The 16411-nt window shown below is 40.5% G+C and overlaps 1 protein-coding gene across 13 annotated transcripts in view; it reads right to left on the reverse strand.

The window, feature by feature from the left end:
* The window catches only part of ANAPC7 (anaphase promoting complex subunit 7), a 52886-nt gene extending 43174 nt beyond the window's left edge, over positions 1-9712 (reverse strand). For 3 of the 13 annotated variants that reach the window (XR_006531630.2, XM_070516018.1, XM_044775902.2), the window contains exons 1-3: positions 9499-9700; positions 5511-5697; positions 2808-2927 (exon numbers count right to left, since the gene is read on the reverse strand). Coding sequence is in view for 12 of the 13 variants with exons in the window: in XM_070516018.1 (XP_070372119.1) it covers positions 2808-2927; positions 5511-5697; positions 9499-9698 (507 nt within the window). In the remaining variant the exon portion in view is untranslated. Of the gene's footprint in view, positions 1-2807; positions 2928-5510; positions 5723-8278; positions 8387-8559; positions 8618-9498 lie in introns of all 13 variants that reach the window. The other 10 variants (XM_014858696.3, XM_070516019.1, XM_070516021.1 and 7 more) reach the window with 9 other exon arrangements.
* Positions 9713-16411: the final 6699 nt, after the last annotated feature.

The following is a 16411-nucleotide window of genomic DNA, read 5'->3' on the forward strand; positions in this document are numbered from 1 at the left end:
GAAGCAGTCAACATGAGGACACAAAAGAAAAAAAAGCCAATCCTCAATCTTGTCAATGATCTGTAGCTTGGTATGCCAGATATTTACTCAAAAGAGTGTCTCTGGAGGAAGAGCATCTGTCCACTGAGGCACTTAGAGTATGTAAAACGATCTAGTATGGCATTAATCCATACTGATTCAAACAATGAAACAATGAAATACTACCAATCAGACTATTTTTTCTTTTTCTTTTTTTTTTGAGGAAGATTAGCCCTGAGCTAACTACTGCCAGTCCTCCTCTTTTGTTTACTGAGGAAGCCTGGCCCTGAGCTCACATCCGTGCCCATCTTCCTCTACTTTATATGTGGGATGCCTACCACAGCATGGCGTACCAAGTGGTGCCATGTCCACATCCAGGATCCAAACCAGCGAACCCTGGGCTGCCGAGAAGCAGAATGTGTGCACTTAACCGCTGCACCACCGGGTCAGCCCCCAGACTATTTTTCATTTGGCCTCAGACTTACCATTTTAGGCTATGTTGAAAATGCAAAAGAAGGTACTTCAAGGAAAACTCCAGTATTGGTGTCAATACTTGAAAAGAATAAAAGGTTAAATTTAAGATCCTTTCTTGACTGCTTGTTATTAACTATGACTGACAGACCATCTGTCTCAACAAATATGAAAATTCCCTTTAAACTATCTATCACTTTGAAAGAATGAGTTTTGAGTACTACCTAGTGGGAAAACCAAACCTTTTAATACAGATCCTTACTTGGGAACATCATAAAGCCATATTCCACCAGTTATAAACACAAGCAGTCATCATTTTCTAAAAATGGAGTGAGAAGTGGTATGTTTACTCTTAAAAGTTGAAGATTTACCAAGACATAACAATCTCACACTGGCATTTTCCTTTAAAATATGAAGAAATGTGTGGCGGTGTTTACCATACATGAACAGATGTTCATTTAGACGTATTGTGATTCACTTCCTTGTCCTTTACACAGACTGAGAAGCCAGTTAACTCCCTAACCGACAAGAAAGAAAAACTGTAAATATCAAAGGTTTATGTTTGAGGCACATATCTGTTTGCTCCTGGATATAACCTCTACAGAATGAAGGAAATGTACTCCTAATAAATACAGATTCTGCTAGTCCCTCTTAAAATGACGGCTGTAAACACTAAAGTGTTGGATACCACAAAGCTGAGCTTCTTTGCCATTACTCATTTTCAAAAAATGTCTACAAATTCTCTCAAGCATTAAGAAGGAAATTATAGTACATTCACAATAAGATAAGGAATAGGTATCATTCACAGTTTAGAATAAAAAAATCTTCCAAAAGGAAGACACTCTTCATACGCAAAAAAAATTAATCTTGGGTAAGACTTTCATAGGGTACGGAACACAATTTAGTATACAGCATCCAAGCTTATTATGAGACAGGTTAGTCTATAAGATGCTTCCAAATGTTTTTAAAGGCAGTCACCACCATAAAATATACTGGGGAAATAGCTTAATTTTAAAAACTAAAAAAACAGTAAATAAATCCTCAATATGAAGAGATGCTTAAACATTCTCATCAAGTTTGACTGGTTACTTTTAAAACTCAGCAATACTTGGGTGAAAAAACACTAACTAAATTCACCAGGTCCCTATTGCTTAGATTCCTTTTAAGGGCAAGAGGATGTACACAGACATCTTACACATAAAACTGCTTATTGTTAAGCACAAGTTGCACAGTTTTTCAGTGAAGTGAGGAAGGCAGGTGACATGAGAGTATATGTTAGCATATTAACTAGTGACATGAATTCAATCCTAAGAACAACGATTCTTATTGCTCTTCTAAACTAGACTTGAAAAAAAACTGTAATCAAAGATGCCCAATATAACACTACTTACAGAATAGTACTTTTTAAAGTATTGTCACATACATCAACTTATTTAGTTTTTCCAAGAGTAAGCAGACATAGTATTATTACCCTCATTTTATAAATAAGAAAAAAGTACTGCTCAGATTGGTAACCTGCCCAAGTCCACACTGCACACACCTTTTTGTCCTAAACTCAGACAAGACACCAGATCTTTTCAGTTGAAGGTATTCTATTCACTACAATATGTTGCCAAATCAAGCACAAATACATATCCCCCTCACAAATAAGTACACAAGGATCTTATAGTCTTGATTTTGAAAACAAAGGGATTAATAAAACCATTCATATTATCAAATGGGCATTCCTACAGAATGCAAAAAATGAAGTTCTAAAAAAGTGTTGTTGCCACCTGGAAGTTTATTGCAAATCAGTATTTCCTACAGCAAGAATACAAAGAATAAGGGCTGGCCCAGTGGTGCAGCAGTTAAGTGCGCACGTTCTGCTTCAGCAGCCCAGGGTTCACTGGTTCGAATCCCGGGTGCGGACACAGCACTGTTTGGCATGCCATGATGTGGCAGGTGTCCCACATATAAAGTAGAGGAAGATGGGCATGGATGTTAGCTCAGGGCCAGTCTTCCTCAGCAAAAAGAGGAGGATTGGCAGCCGTTAGGTCAGGGCTAATCTTCCTCAAAAAAAAAAGAGAAATACAAAGAATAAGCACGTGTATTGTTCTCCAGCTACCATTTTCATCCAGTGAACATTCAGGGTCTCCTAAGAAACTCACTCTTCTATCTCTCCGAACCCTCACCTCATTAACAGGGGAACAAAGTGAGAATTAAGAGTCAAGAGTAAAATGTTCAGATGGACTCCCTAATGCATAGAGAAAACATAGAGGAAGAGGGTTGGAGGAACTGGAGAGGAGAAATATATGTAACAAATTGTTAATTCAACTCACTTTGGGAGTTCTTTGTCTTGAAGGGATCCCATCAAGTATAGCAATGGCATCTTTATCTTGTTTTAGCATCGTATAACATTCAGCCATTTTGTATTTCACTTCAATTTCAGATGGAAGACACTAAGAAGCAATGAAAACATCTCTTCAAAATATTACTTCAACAGTACGGCAGTTCTTCAAAATGTTAAACAGTCATGACCCAGCAATTTGCTCCTACATATACAGCCAAGAGAACTGAAAACATATGTCCACATAAAAACCTACAGACAAATGTTCACAGCAGTATTTTTTCCCCTGAGGAAGATTAGCCCTGAGCTAACATCTGTGCCAGTCTTCCTCCACTTCATATGTGGGATGCCACCACAGCATGGCTGACAAGAGGTATAGGTCTACACCTGGGATCTGAACCGGTGAATCTGGGCCACCGAAGCAGAGCGCATCGAACTTAACCACTAAGCCATGGGGCTGGCCTCTAGTATTACTAATAGTAGACAAAGAGTGGAAACCCAAATGTTCATCAACTAGTGAACAGATAAAACATGGCATAACCACACAATGGAATATCACTCAACAATAAAAAGGAATGATGAACTGATTCATGTTACAACATGGATCCACATTGAAAACGCTATGCTAAGTAAAAGAAGACAGACACAAAAGGCCATGTGTTGTATGATTCCACTCATATGAAATGTCCAGAATGGGTAAATCTACACAGACAGAAAAGTCAGTGATTCCCAGGGGTTGGGGAGGGGGAGATAACAGGCACCGGGTTTTTCTATGGTGATGAAAAGGTTCTGGAATTAGATAGTCGTGATAGTTGCACAATTCTGTGGATATACTAAAAGCCATTGAATTGTGAATTTTATGACATGAATTATATGTCAACTTTTAAAAAATTCCTTAGAGATTAAATGTATTTAATTCACATGAAAGGTTTGGCATGGTGTTTAGCATACTGAATGCTCAAAAAAAGTTAGTTACTTCTATGAATGATCCTATATGGATGATATACATGACTTCAATTCAGTGTCAAAAAAACAGAAAATCCAGGCAATCAGCTCTTCAATAACAAAAAACAAATGTTTTACAAAAAGAGAAATAAAACGAGATGAAGATCTACAAGCTTTAAAAAAAAAAAAAGAGCAACTACACTGGGGCTGGCCCCGTGGCTGAGTGGCTAAGTTCACGTGCTCAGCTTCGGTGGCCTGGTGTTTCACTGGTCCAGATCCTGGGTGCGGACCTAGCACCACTCATCAAGCCATTTTTGAAATGTGGCATCCCACATAGCAGAGCCAGAAGGACCTACAACTAGAATATACAACTATGTACTGGGGGGCTTTGGGGAGAAGGAAAAAAAAAAAGAGGAAGGCTGGCAACAGATGTTAGCTCAGCGCCAATCAAAAAAAAAAAAAAGCAACTACATTAATGTGTCTTTTTTTTAATGTGGAAAAATACAAAGCAGAAAAAACATGACTTATAATTCACTCCCAGTTCATTCTACTGACATTCTTTTTAAATATAAGTTGTGGAGCCGGCCCCGTGGCCAAGCAGTTAAGCTCGCGTGCTCCACTTTGGCAGCCCAGGGTTTCACTGGTTGGGATCCTGGACATGGACATGGCACCGCTCATCAGGCCATGCTGAGGCGGCATCCCACATAGCACAACTAGAAGGACCTACAACTAGAATATACAAATATGTACTGGGGGGCTTTGGGGAGAAGAAGAAGAAGAAAAAAAACGATTGGCAACAGATGTTAGCTCAAGTGCCAATCAAAAATAAATAAATATAAGTTGTATGTTTAATTTAAAGACAAGTTCAACTTTAAAAGTAAAAGTTCCCCTCTCCCTAAAGCTTTCCACTGTGAAATTCATTTCCTTTACACACTAAGTCTTTCATGGCATATTAGCCATATATATTCTAGGCATCTATCAGGATATATTTATACTTCTATAAACTATCCCCTTTAGACAAAACAAGTTTAGATACACTGCTTCAAACCTTATTTTCTTTACTAATATATACAGTTCTTTCCAAATCAGCACATATACCTGCATCTCATTTTTCATTTCTTTAATAGTTTCATCATATTCCATCTTACAGCTATATTATAATTCAACTAGACCCCACTGATGAACACTTTTGTTTTAAATTCTTACTATTATAAACAAAGCTGCAACAAGCAGCCTTAGTTATGTATCCTGTAATCCTCTTGTGAGTCTGCTATTAGGGTTAATTTCTAGCAATGAGATGACTCCATCAAACAGTGAAATTATTTCCCTTTATTTATTTATCAAGCAACCAAAATTGGCAGGAATTCTTAGACTATTTCCCATAAATTTCCTTCCCTAGGTACTTACTGTTCTAACAACTGAGTTACATTTTAACAGTTGTACTTTCATTAAACTTACAAAGACACTTTAGATTTTGAATTTTGTTTATATAAAAGGGAGGAACAATCTATGACTTGGTTAGAATCCAAATAATTCATGTTTAATTCCGTTTTCAGATCTATCCATGGAGTGAATTCTGCTTTTAGCCCTTAATGTTTGCTTAGATACATTCTTGCATCTAAGTGGTTTTTCATCTTTATTTCTCCAGTCAGCTCCCCTTTAAAATTAATTTTTACTTTACCATCTTCAACATCTAATCAGCAGTCTTGTAAATTCTTTCAGTCTCTCTCACATTTCTATCTCCAATTACCTGACTTTGCGGAGTGGATGCAGAATTTCCAGTTGAAGGTCTCACTTTTGAAGTTTTACTTAGGGCTTTCTTCTGCTGTAAAGCCATGGTATACTTACTCACAGCATTCCGATATTCCTTATCATGAAAGAGAGAATCTGCGTGATACACCAAAAGCTGGTACTTCTGAGATGGGGAGAATAACTCACTAGAAAACAAAGAAAGTATAGCCCCTACATGGGTTACTTTGAAACGTTACAAGAGCACCCTCCCTAGTGTCCATATAAGCCTAGCACAAAGCCTTGTGTAATGAGTTTACAAAAGTCAACGTACCTTAAGGACTAGTCTCTAAAATGAGAGGCATGAGAGTCGTAGTCCACGCTAACATGGTCAACACGTTTAAGAAATTACCTTAAACTGTTCTGTTTTAATATGCTTTTTTCCTTTACTTACTTACAAAAGTAATGATAGCTCTAAATCAAATTCAATAATATAGCATACAAAGAGAAATGTAATAAATCTTTTCCTTCCCTTCTTTAACCCAAGCTCTCTTAATTTAATAGTTTGATATATATCTATACTCTTTTATTTTAACCTCAATTCTTAGGATAATACACACAAAGGAGAACAATCACAATAACTAATACTACCAGAGAAGGCTCGAAGAATCTGGAAAAGAGAAACCTCACCACTTTGGATCCTTTTTAGGAAAGTGCTGAACAAAAAGAGGTTTGGAGGGAACTGAAAACTCTTCAAATACTGAAGAAAATGAGAATACTGAAATACTTAAGTATGGGACTAGAATAGGATAGGCCAATGAGATAGAGTGGGATAGAAAGGAAGAAGATTAGCCTAATTTGAAGAAAGTGGTTTTTTTAAATTTTACACACAAAAGTAAACTTTACTTGCACTATGAAAATTTTTATCTCCTTGAGTCTCGGGGCTTAAGGATAGTGTAAAGGAACCAATATGTTTCAAAACTTTTTCTTTAACATTGAATATTGCTCACAAGTGTTATAACTGCCTAGAAGCTGGCCACCAATCATTTTTTGCTTTTTTTTGCTGAGGAAGATTTCTCTGAGTTAACGTCTACTGCCAATCTTCTTCTTTTTGCTTGAGGAAGATTTGCCCTCAGCTAACATTCATGCCAATCTTCCTCTATTTTTCATCTGGGCCGCTGCCACAGCGTGGCCACTGATGATCCAAAGCATGGCCGCCAAAGTGGAGTGTGCCAAACCTAACCATTCAGCCATGGGGCCGGCCCCAGATAATTCATTTTTAATCTCCAATCTTACTCCTCCCCAAATTGAGCAGTTTACATGTCTTTGACAGATAAAAGCTACAGCCACTTAAAATGGGAAGTCAGAGTCAAAGAACTCTGCAGATAGTTAATTTCTCAACAAATGAAGGTTACTCAAGAACAGGTACCATAGATTAGTGGTTGCCAGGTACTGGGAAGAGTGGGATTGGGGAATGACTACTAACAGATACGGGGTTTCTTTTTGGGGTAATAAAAATGTTTTGGGGTCAGCCCTGGCGGCCTAGTGGTTAAGTTCAGTGCACTCCACTTTGGCGGCCCACATTTGGTTCCCGGGCATGGACCTACACGGCTCTGTTGGCAGCCATGCTGTGCTGGTGGCCCACATACTACAAAACACAGGACGGTCGGCACAGATGTTAGCTCAGGGCAAATCTTCCTCAGCATAAAAGAAAGTTTTAGAATAGACAGTGGTGGTAATGGTTGCACAACACTGTGAATATACTTAAAACCACAGAAATGTATTTTTTAAAAGGGTGATGAATTCGATTGTATGTGAATTTTGTCTTAAAAAAAAGCAGAGGTAGGCTAAACGCTGGATATAAAGTTACAAAGGAAAGTCAAGGACAAAGCTATAGTACAGGTAGATGTCTTCCAACTCTGAGATTCTATGTATTTAGTGAGAAATAAGATTTGATAGAAAATATTACTACACTCAGAGAAAGCATTCAGATACTCTTACATATTGTAACATACATGCCTACTTACGCATGAATAAGTCACCTCTGGAATGATACATGAGAAACTGTTAATAGTTGCCTCTGAAGAAGGGAAATGGTGGGGTGAGCTTCAAAACTCAGGCACAGACACTTATCTGCATACCCCTTTTGTACTGTTTGAACTTGTTCTACCATGTATATTGCCAATTCAATAAGAAATTTAAAATATAAATGATAAAGATCAGAATTTAAATGCCTCCTAAAGCTGCGAAACTGCTAGTTTAACCTAGTATGAAGCAGCAAGGGCTAACTAAGTCTAGTCCGAGTATCAAACTGCTTCTAACTATCCTGTAACATCTTCCAGGACGAAGAGTAATGACTAACTGGTGTATAAATTTCCAACGGTGCAAACTGTGTGCCTTGACAAATCACTCAGAACCAAGTGAAAGACTCCAGAATAAACACAGAAGGCTGACAGAGACCAGGCTCCTCACCGTCAACACTAAGTGAATGGTGGCAAAATGATGGGTCTCACGTAGCGAGGCCCAAAAGCACACTAATGGAAAAGAAACAGGGAGCAGCGGCTGCATCTCAGGCACTTAAGGAAAGGGGCCTTTCCTTTCTGACCCAGACAGCTTCTAGAGCAGGCCAAATGGAAATGCGTCCACCGAGTAGGAGATTTAACTATAACCCATTTAGAAGCAGTAAACTGTGGTGGGTCAGAAGGGACACTTTACAGTCAAGACCAAAATCCAGACGTGTGTGAAATAGGACAGTATTTCACCTCCCTCAAGTTGTATGCACTTCCTTACCACGTTCAAAAGACGTGTGAATGCTTACTGCACACAGGACTGCACTGCCTTCATTAAGTGTTAACAGTCATGTAGGAAGACGGGCACGGATGTTAGCTCAGGGCCAGTCTTCCTCAGAAAAAAAAAAAAAAAGGAGGATTAGCAGATGTCAGCTCAGGGCTAATCTTCCCGGGGTGGGGGTGGGGGGGAAGAGTCATGTAGAATATAGATCTTAAAAGTTCCCATCACAATAGAAAAAAAAATTGCAACTCTGTGTGATAGTGGAAGTGAACTAGACTTACTGTGGTAATAATTTCGCAACACATACAAATATCCGATCATTACGTTGCACACCTGAAACTAATACAATGTTACATGTCCATTACACCTCAATTGAAAAAACAGGGATGTAGAACATAAAACAGGGCAAAGGGATAGGACAGCGAGGGTTAGGGCCAATTCTGACAGAGAAGAGTTCTCTAGGAGGGATCTGAGCTGACACCCGAACAGAGGAGGCGGCCCTGGGCGCGGGACTCCCAAGCAGAACAGCAAATGCAAAAGCCCTGCGCTGAGAACGAGCTTGGCGCGTTCCAGCAACAGAAAGAACAGCCGGGGAGGCTGGAGCACAGGCAGCAGAGTAGATAGGATCAAGTCGGGGAGAAAAATGTGCGGCCTGGTAGGCCACGGGAAGGAACGTGAATTTAAGCCCAACGGAGAAACTGAAGCAGGGCAGCGACGGGCACGCAAGGCTCCTCCGCCCTAAGACTCAATGGACGGCGGCTCTGAAACCGCGAAAAGGGCCCTGCGAGTCCTCAAAAGACGCCACTCCCGCCCATCAAGGGAGCCTCCGTTGGGAGGGGTTTGCCGAGACGAGAAAGTGCACCCTCCGGATACACTCGAGGGGAAGAGCAATCTCAGATGGGGGACAGAGGGACAAAACCAGGAGCCGGGAAGGGAACAGTCAGCCCAGCGATGTGACATTCGCAGTGCCCGGCGACAGGTGCCTGGGGAACCAACCCCCCGCCAGGGTCGTCCTCAGAGCCTCCGCCTTCACCTCCCCCGCAGGGAGCGCGCCCCAGCGCCGGGAACGACGCGGGGACCCAGCCCGAGGCCATCGCAGGCGCGGGGCTGCGGCTGGGCCGGCGGCCGCTCCTTCCCGCCACGCCCCGGGCCCCCGCGGCCCCGCTCCCAAACCGGCGCCGCTTCCTTCTCAGCCCCGGCCGCTCCCCGCCTCAACTCACGGGTTATTATTACTCATGGTAAGTAACAGGCTGCTGAGGAGCCGCACGTTGGAGTGCAGCCCCGCGGCCGCCATGTCTCGCACGTGGTCTATCACATTCATCCTGCCCGGCAAGGCCGCGGGCAGCGGCGACAGCGGCGCGAAAAGCCGGTAAAGGATCCTTAGCGAAGACTCCAAAATGGCGGCCTCGCCGGGGTCCATCGGGTCCACATGCAGCACCGCCCCCGGGAAAATAGGCAACTACTGAAGTGCCTGAGCAAAAAAAAAAAAAAGAGAGAGACCCCAAAACTCAGTTTCTTCCCCTAAGGTCCCTCTGAGGTGGAATGATTTGGTTTTGGGGATTTTTGGTTTTGTTAGCAAAAGTTGCATCATCATTCTAAGCTGCAAACTTTATTGAGGGCTTACAATAGGCTAGAGACAAAAGGCACCTCAGTTTAAATATATGCTCAATTGAAATGAGTCTGAGAGGAATTTGCGTCTCAGAAATTAATAAAAACAAATGGACAATTACAAATAAGAGTGTAGTAGGTGGTTGGGGGAATCCTCAACAACTGGCATTAAATATTTTAATCAGGCACCAGGGGCACTCCTGAGCGCTTGCACCGTCGCTCTCGCGCACCTGGCTGAAGATGCCACGCCTCCTCCCCTCAGGTGTGCGTACCTGTGGGCTTCTGGCTTCAGCTTTGGATGGACGCCCTGGGTGGAAAAAGGACCTGTTTTTACCCTGTGATATGACTCAGGGTAAGTTCACTCAGTTCAGAGTGGATAAAGACCACGTTGAGTTTTAGCCGTCCTAATATGTGTATAGTGGTATCTTATTGTTGTTTTAATTTGCAATTCCCTAATGACATGTGACTGAACATCTTCTCATAGCCCTATTTGCTATCTGTATATCTTCTTTCGTGAGGTATCTGTTCAGACCTTTTGCCTATTTTTTAATCAGAGTGTTCGTGTTCTTACTGTTGAGTTTTAAGATCTCTTTGTATATTTTGGATAACACTCCTTTAGCAGCTATGTGTTTTGCAAATATTTCCTCCCAGTCTGTGGCTTATTTTCTCATTCTCTTGATCACCCCCTCTCTTTTACAAAAAAATTGCTTTCAGTAATAATCCTGAAATGAAGGGACTAATAATAATAGCCAGAAAACAAACAGTGAAAATATTATTTTATTAAACTTCATCTAAATAAGGATGCCAGTAAAAACTTTAATGAAAAATAAAACAAATATTACGGTACAAAAAGGCAATGGATTAATACTTTTAAATTACATTAATGTACTTAAAAAACAAAACTTTTATCCCACATATTGGATTAATAAAGAAATGAATAATATGCAGTTTCTGGTTTTGACCCTTAAATTCTGCAAACTTGTCATTGACTATCAAAACTGATCATCTTTGCATATTCACATTCAATAAGTAGTATAAACAGATTTGTCAATCATGGGAGCACAGCCTTGAAAAGACATGGAGGAAACTTAGCATATTATTAAGTGAAATGAAGCCAATCTGAAACGGCTACATACTGTATGACTTCAACCATAAGACATTGTGGAAAAGATGAAACTGGAGACAGTAAAAAGATGAATGGTTGGCAGGAGGTAGAGGGGAGGGAGGAATCGTGGAGCACAGGGGATTTTTAGGGCAGTGAAACCATTCTATATGCTACTCTACTGGTGGATACATGTAACATCTGTCAAAACTCATAGAATGTACAACATCAAGAGAAACTTAACATAAACTGTGGACTTGGGTGATAATGATGTGTCACTGCAGGTTCATCAGTTGTAACAAATGTACCACACTGGTGCAGGATGTTATCGTCTGGGGACTGCATATGTGGGGACAGGGGTGTTTATGGGAACTCTCTGTATCTTCTGCTGAATTTTGCTCTGAACCTAAAACTGCTCTAAAAAATAAAGTTTACTAAAAAAAAAAAGAAGGGGGGAGGGTGTAAAAATTGACCTTCTCTAGGTGTCAAACATGCTGCATACACCACTGTATCTAACTTGGAACAGTGACTGGCACAGAGCAAACACTGTATAAATGGTTGCTATTATACTTTTTTCTACATTTACAATATTTCATAATTAATATCACATCTAATAATAGCCAAAAAGTGAAAACAATTCAAATATTCACTAACTGATGACTATATAAACTAAATGTGGTATATCCATACAGTGTAATCCTACTCAGCAAAACGTTTAAAAAAAAAAAAAAGAACAAACTACTGATAACAACATGGATGAATTTCAAAATTATTATGCTAAAAATAACACTAGGTAAAAAAAACAAAAAAAATCACATCATCTCTGACTCCATTTATATGAAACATCCAGGAAAAACAAACTGATAGCAACAGAAAGATAAGTGGTTGCTTGATGGTGAGGGTGGGAATGTGGAGTGACTACAAATGAACAAGAGGGAATCTTTTTTTTTTTTTTAAAGATTTTATTATTTCCTTTTTCTCCCCAAAGCCCCCCGGTACATAGCTGTATATTCTTCATTGTGGGTTCTTCTAGTTGTGGCATGTGGGACGCTGCCTCAGTGTGGTCTGATGAGCAGTGCCATGTCCGCGCCCAGGATTCGAACCAACGAAACACTGGGCCGCCTGCAGCGGAGCGCGTGAACCTAACCACTCGGCCACGGGGCCAGCCCCAAGGGATCTTTTTAGGGTTAATGGAAGTGTTCTAAAACTGGATTGTGGTGATTGCTGCATAACTGCAATTTACTAAGAAATCATTGAATTGTACACTTAAAATGGGTGAATTTTATTTTATGTAAATTATACCTCAATGAAACTATTAAAAAACACATCCATAAGCCACATGACAGTGAGTCACCAATTTAGCTTCTCCACACTACACTATAAATGCAAAATATAGTTAGGTTTATATCTGGATTGACATCTTATTGTAAAGTCACATATTCACTGATCCTGGAATAAACCAACATGCATAGACTCAAGAAACATTTTTAGGGGTCGGCCTGCTGGCACAGTGGTTAAGTGCACACATTCCACTTTGGTGGCCCAGGGTTCGCTGGTTCGGATCCCGGGTGCGGACATGGCACTGCTTGGCATGCCATGCTGTGGTAGGCGTCCCACATAGAAAGTAGAGGAAGATGAGCACGGATGTTAGCTCAGGGCCAGGCTTCCTCAGAAAAAAAGAGGAGGATTGGCAGCAGATGTTAGCTCAGAGCTGATCTTCCTCAAAAAAAAAAAAAAAAAGAGAAATATTGCGTCCACATGAACCCATCAACCAGCTTCAACAATTGTCTACTCATGACCAATCCTATTTCATCAGACTCCCCACCTTCCCCCGACCCTCCAAAATATTTTGAAGCAAATTCCAGACATCATGTAACTTTATTCATGAATATTTCAGTATTCTCTGAGAGGAAGACTCCTACTTAAACAAAATGACAGTACCATGATCACACTTAAAACAACAGTAATTCCTTAGTATGAGCAACTATCTAGTCATATCTAGTCTTCATTCACATTATTTCATATATGTATGAAATGTATATGTATAATTTTTCTTTTACTGTTGGTTTGTTTGAATCTGGATCCAAAAAATGTCCATTCTTAGAACTGGTTGATATGTCTTTTAAAATATATAGGTTCTTCCTCTCTTTCCTTTTTTCCCTTGCAATATTTCTTAAAGAATGAGATGGTATTTAAAGCCATGAGACTGGATAAGATTACCAAGAGGGTGAGTATAGGTAGAAGAGAGGTTTCAGGACTGGGCAGTTGATAAACAGGTAAATGTTTAACAACTGGTGAGGGGGAAGGCATGATTTGTAGCATTTGCCAATTTCCATGGTGGTGTAAATACTCTTACCACGGCAAACTGCCAGTGGGGTAACAGACTAGCAAAATTCCTTACAATGTATCAACTGGCTCTCTAGGTGTTGAGGGCCTCTGCACCCCTTAGCTCTAGGGCATCCCACCATTAAGAGGTCAGAGAAAAGAAGAGAAACCAAAGGAGACTGAGAAGGAACTGCCAATGAGGTGGGAATAAAGGAAGAGAGTGGTGTTCTGAAAGCCAAATGAAGAATACGGTTCCAAGACGGTGGGAGTAATCAACTGTATATATAGAAACTGCTGGCGAGAGGTCAAGATGCGAAAGGGCCACCAGATTAACAACATGGAGGTCACTGGTGATCTTGACAAGAGCATTTTCAGTGGGGTGGTGATCAAGAGAAGATGGGAGGAGACAAATGTGACAGATAGATCATTCTTTTGAGGAGTTTTGCTGCAGAGCAATGACTCTCAACTGGGGGTGATTTTGACCTTCGGGGGCATTTGGCAACGTCTGGAGACTGAGGGTAGAGGTTGCTACTGGCATCTAGGGGGAGAAACCAGAGATGCTGCTAAACATCCTGTAATGCACAGGACAGACCCCCCGCAACAAAGTGGAGCAGAAATTTAAATGTATAAATTTTAATGTCAAGTCCAAAACATCAAAATGTCAAGATTGAGAAGTCCTGTTGTAAAGGAAAGGAGGAAACGGGTAGTAGCAAGTGAGGGAAGTAGATAAAGAGAGGACTTGTTTTCTAAGATGAGAGAAATAACATTATGTGCTGATAGGAATGAAGGAGAGCATCACTGGCTAAATGGCAGGAAAGAAGTTATAATTTCTATCAAGAAATAGTGCTAAAACACACCTGTGGGGTTGATAAGCCCACACAAAGAATGTATGAAGCAAAATATTAATAAAGAAAAAAATAAAGAGGCAAAGGAGAATCCACCTCCTCTGGATTTTTTTTTTTTTTTTTTTTTTTTACAATTCTCTTTAAAATCAATTAACTCAAATTGGGGTAAATTGCTTGGTTAGGATCCATTAACCTAACGTAAGTCAGATCATACTGATTTTAATATTATTCAAAGGACATGTATAGCATTAAACTAACATGGGGCACACAAATATATCCAGGGGGACAATGGCTTCTCTTTCTCGTGGAATCATCTTTTAAAATGATAATTTTGGAACTGGAGGGGACTTTAGAGTTTACCTCACTTTCACTTGTCATTTTATGCGTGAGGAAACTGAGGCCTAAGGATGGTAATTGACATGAACAGATGCACAGCTGTCTGCGAACCTTAGGGTGAGCCATAAATGCAGAGTGATATGGCTATCGTGGAGTGTTGAATTGGATACATCAGAGGAACAATTCATAAATGTAAATATTCTGCTCCACTTAAGTTAATTTCTAAACGTCCGGCAGTCTCCTAAGAATGAAAATCTTTCCCAGCTACGTTAGACATATTTTCTTAGATCTGTCTTTTGTACAAGGGGAAGAACACAACACTTGTAAATTGCTCTAACGGAAACTTTACTTAACATCCCTTAAGTGTCTCCTGGCAGTGATAGCCTTCTTTTCAGTGGGAAAGTAACTTCAGGACAAAGAATTTGCTTGGACAACTGGAGGGAATAAATAGATACAACCATCTTTCCAAATGATTTTCTCTCTTCTTGGTAAAAGTGGCTAGCAAGGTAACATATTCTAAGGTTCTAAGATGTCCAGATTGGCATTTTGTTTATGAGATGGTCAGACAAGCAAGGCTAGAGTGATTAGCTCATTCACACAGAAATGCAAAAACCAAGAGGGCTTGCCCAGTCAGAGTTCAACTGCCATAAAATAAAGTTTTCTGGAGATCTTAAAACTGCGAACAACTCCCCCCAAGAAATTCCTCTCCTGGCTCTCATGCTTCATTGCTCAACGTCTTCCTCTGCTTCGCCTCTTAGACAGATTCTTTGCTGGTTCCTAACTATGGGTTTGTCTCAGGGATCAGAGGCTATCTCCTAACTCCACTAGAACCTGCTGTCTCCCAGGTCTTTATTAGTATTCCTGATCTTTCAGGTGTATTTCCATTTGCTCCGGGCTGTCACCCAGGCCCTCACACTCACTGTGCTCAGAATTAAACTCATTTCCCACTCCCCTTCCAAAGGACTCCAAGCCCAAGTACCTATTTCTAGAAGTTTGCTGGGGGCAATCCCAGCTTATGCCTACTGTCCCAGAAGAATTGATCATAGCATGCTCTTCCAAGCTCAAGAGTTTGGATGACAAGTATATTGTCACCAAACCTATTTCCATCAAAGGCACTGCTTCCTGTTTTCCAAGTCAACTGGACTCAAACCCTCAACCTAGCCTTCAGCTGCTGAATCCAATGCAGTGAATTCTTTTAGAATGTCTCTCAGATCTCACCTTATTTTTACGTTCCTGTTGACACCCGCTAAGCTCTTACATCAGGACCACTAATCAAGCTCCTTCCTCTCTGGTATTCTCTCCCTCCCATCCATCTGGTGCTCTGTAACTAACTCAGTCTTACAAAAATCCTGACTTTATCCTGGCCCTCTACTTGAAAATTTAAGCATAATAACTCAACAAACATTTACTAGGTATTTACTATGTGAGAAGCACTCTGTCTTGGCCCTCAAAAATCTTCACTCATTCAATATATATTTGAATGCCTACTGTGTGCACTTCACCATCCCAGGCACTGGGGGCTACAATGATGATAGGCATGGCCTATGGCCATGTAAAAAAAAACTTAAATAGCCATATAAGACAGCCAGATAATGGTTCCAGGAGAAGTCTTCAGGAGACACACGATGAAATGGCAAATAAGTGAATTTTTTTTAAAGCACTGTGAGAAGCAAGAACTCAAACAGGTACTTGTACACTGATGTTCATTATAGCATTATTCACAATGGCCAAAAGGTAGAAACAACCTATCAAAAGACAAATAAACAAAATGTGGTCTATCCACACAATGGAATATTATTCAGCCATGAAAAGGAACCAAGTTCTGATACATGCTGCAACATGGATGAACCCCGAAAACGTGATGCTAAATGAAAGGAGCCAGTTGCAAAAGGACAAGTATCGAATGATTCCCCTTAT

This window comes from Equus asinus, chromosome 8 (assembly GCF_041296235.1).
Source record: "Equus asinus isolate D_3611 breed Donkey chromosome 8, EquAss-T2T_v2, whole genome shotgun sequence".
In the NCBI taxonomy this organism is placed as follows: domain Eukaryota; kingdom Metazoa; phylum Chordata; class Mammalia; order Perissodactyla; family Equidae; genus Equus; species Equus asinus.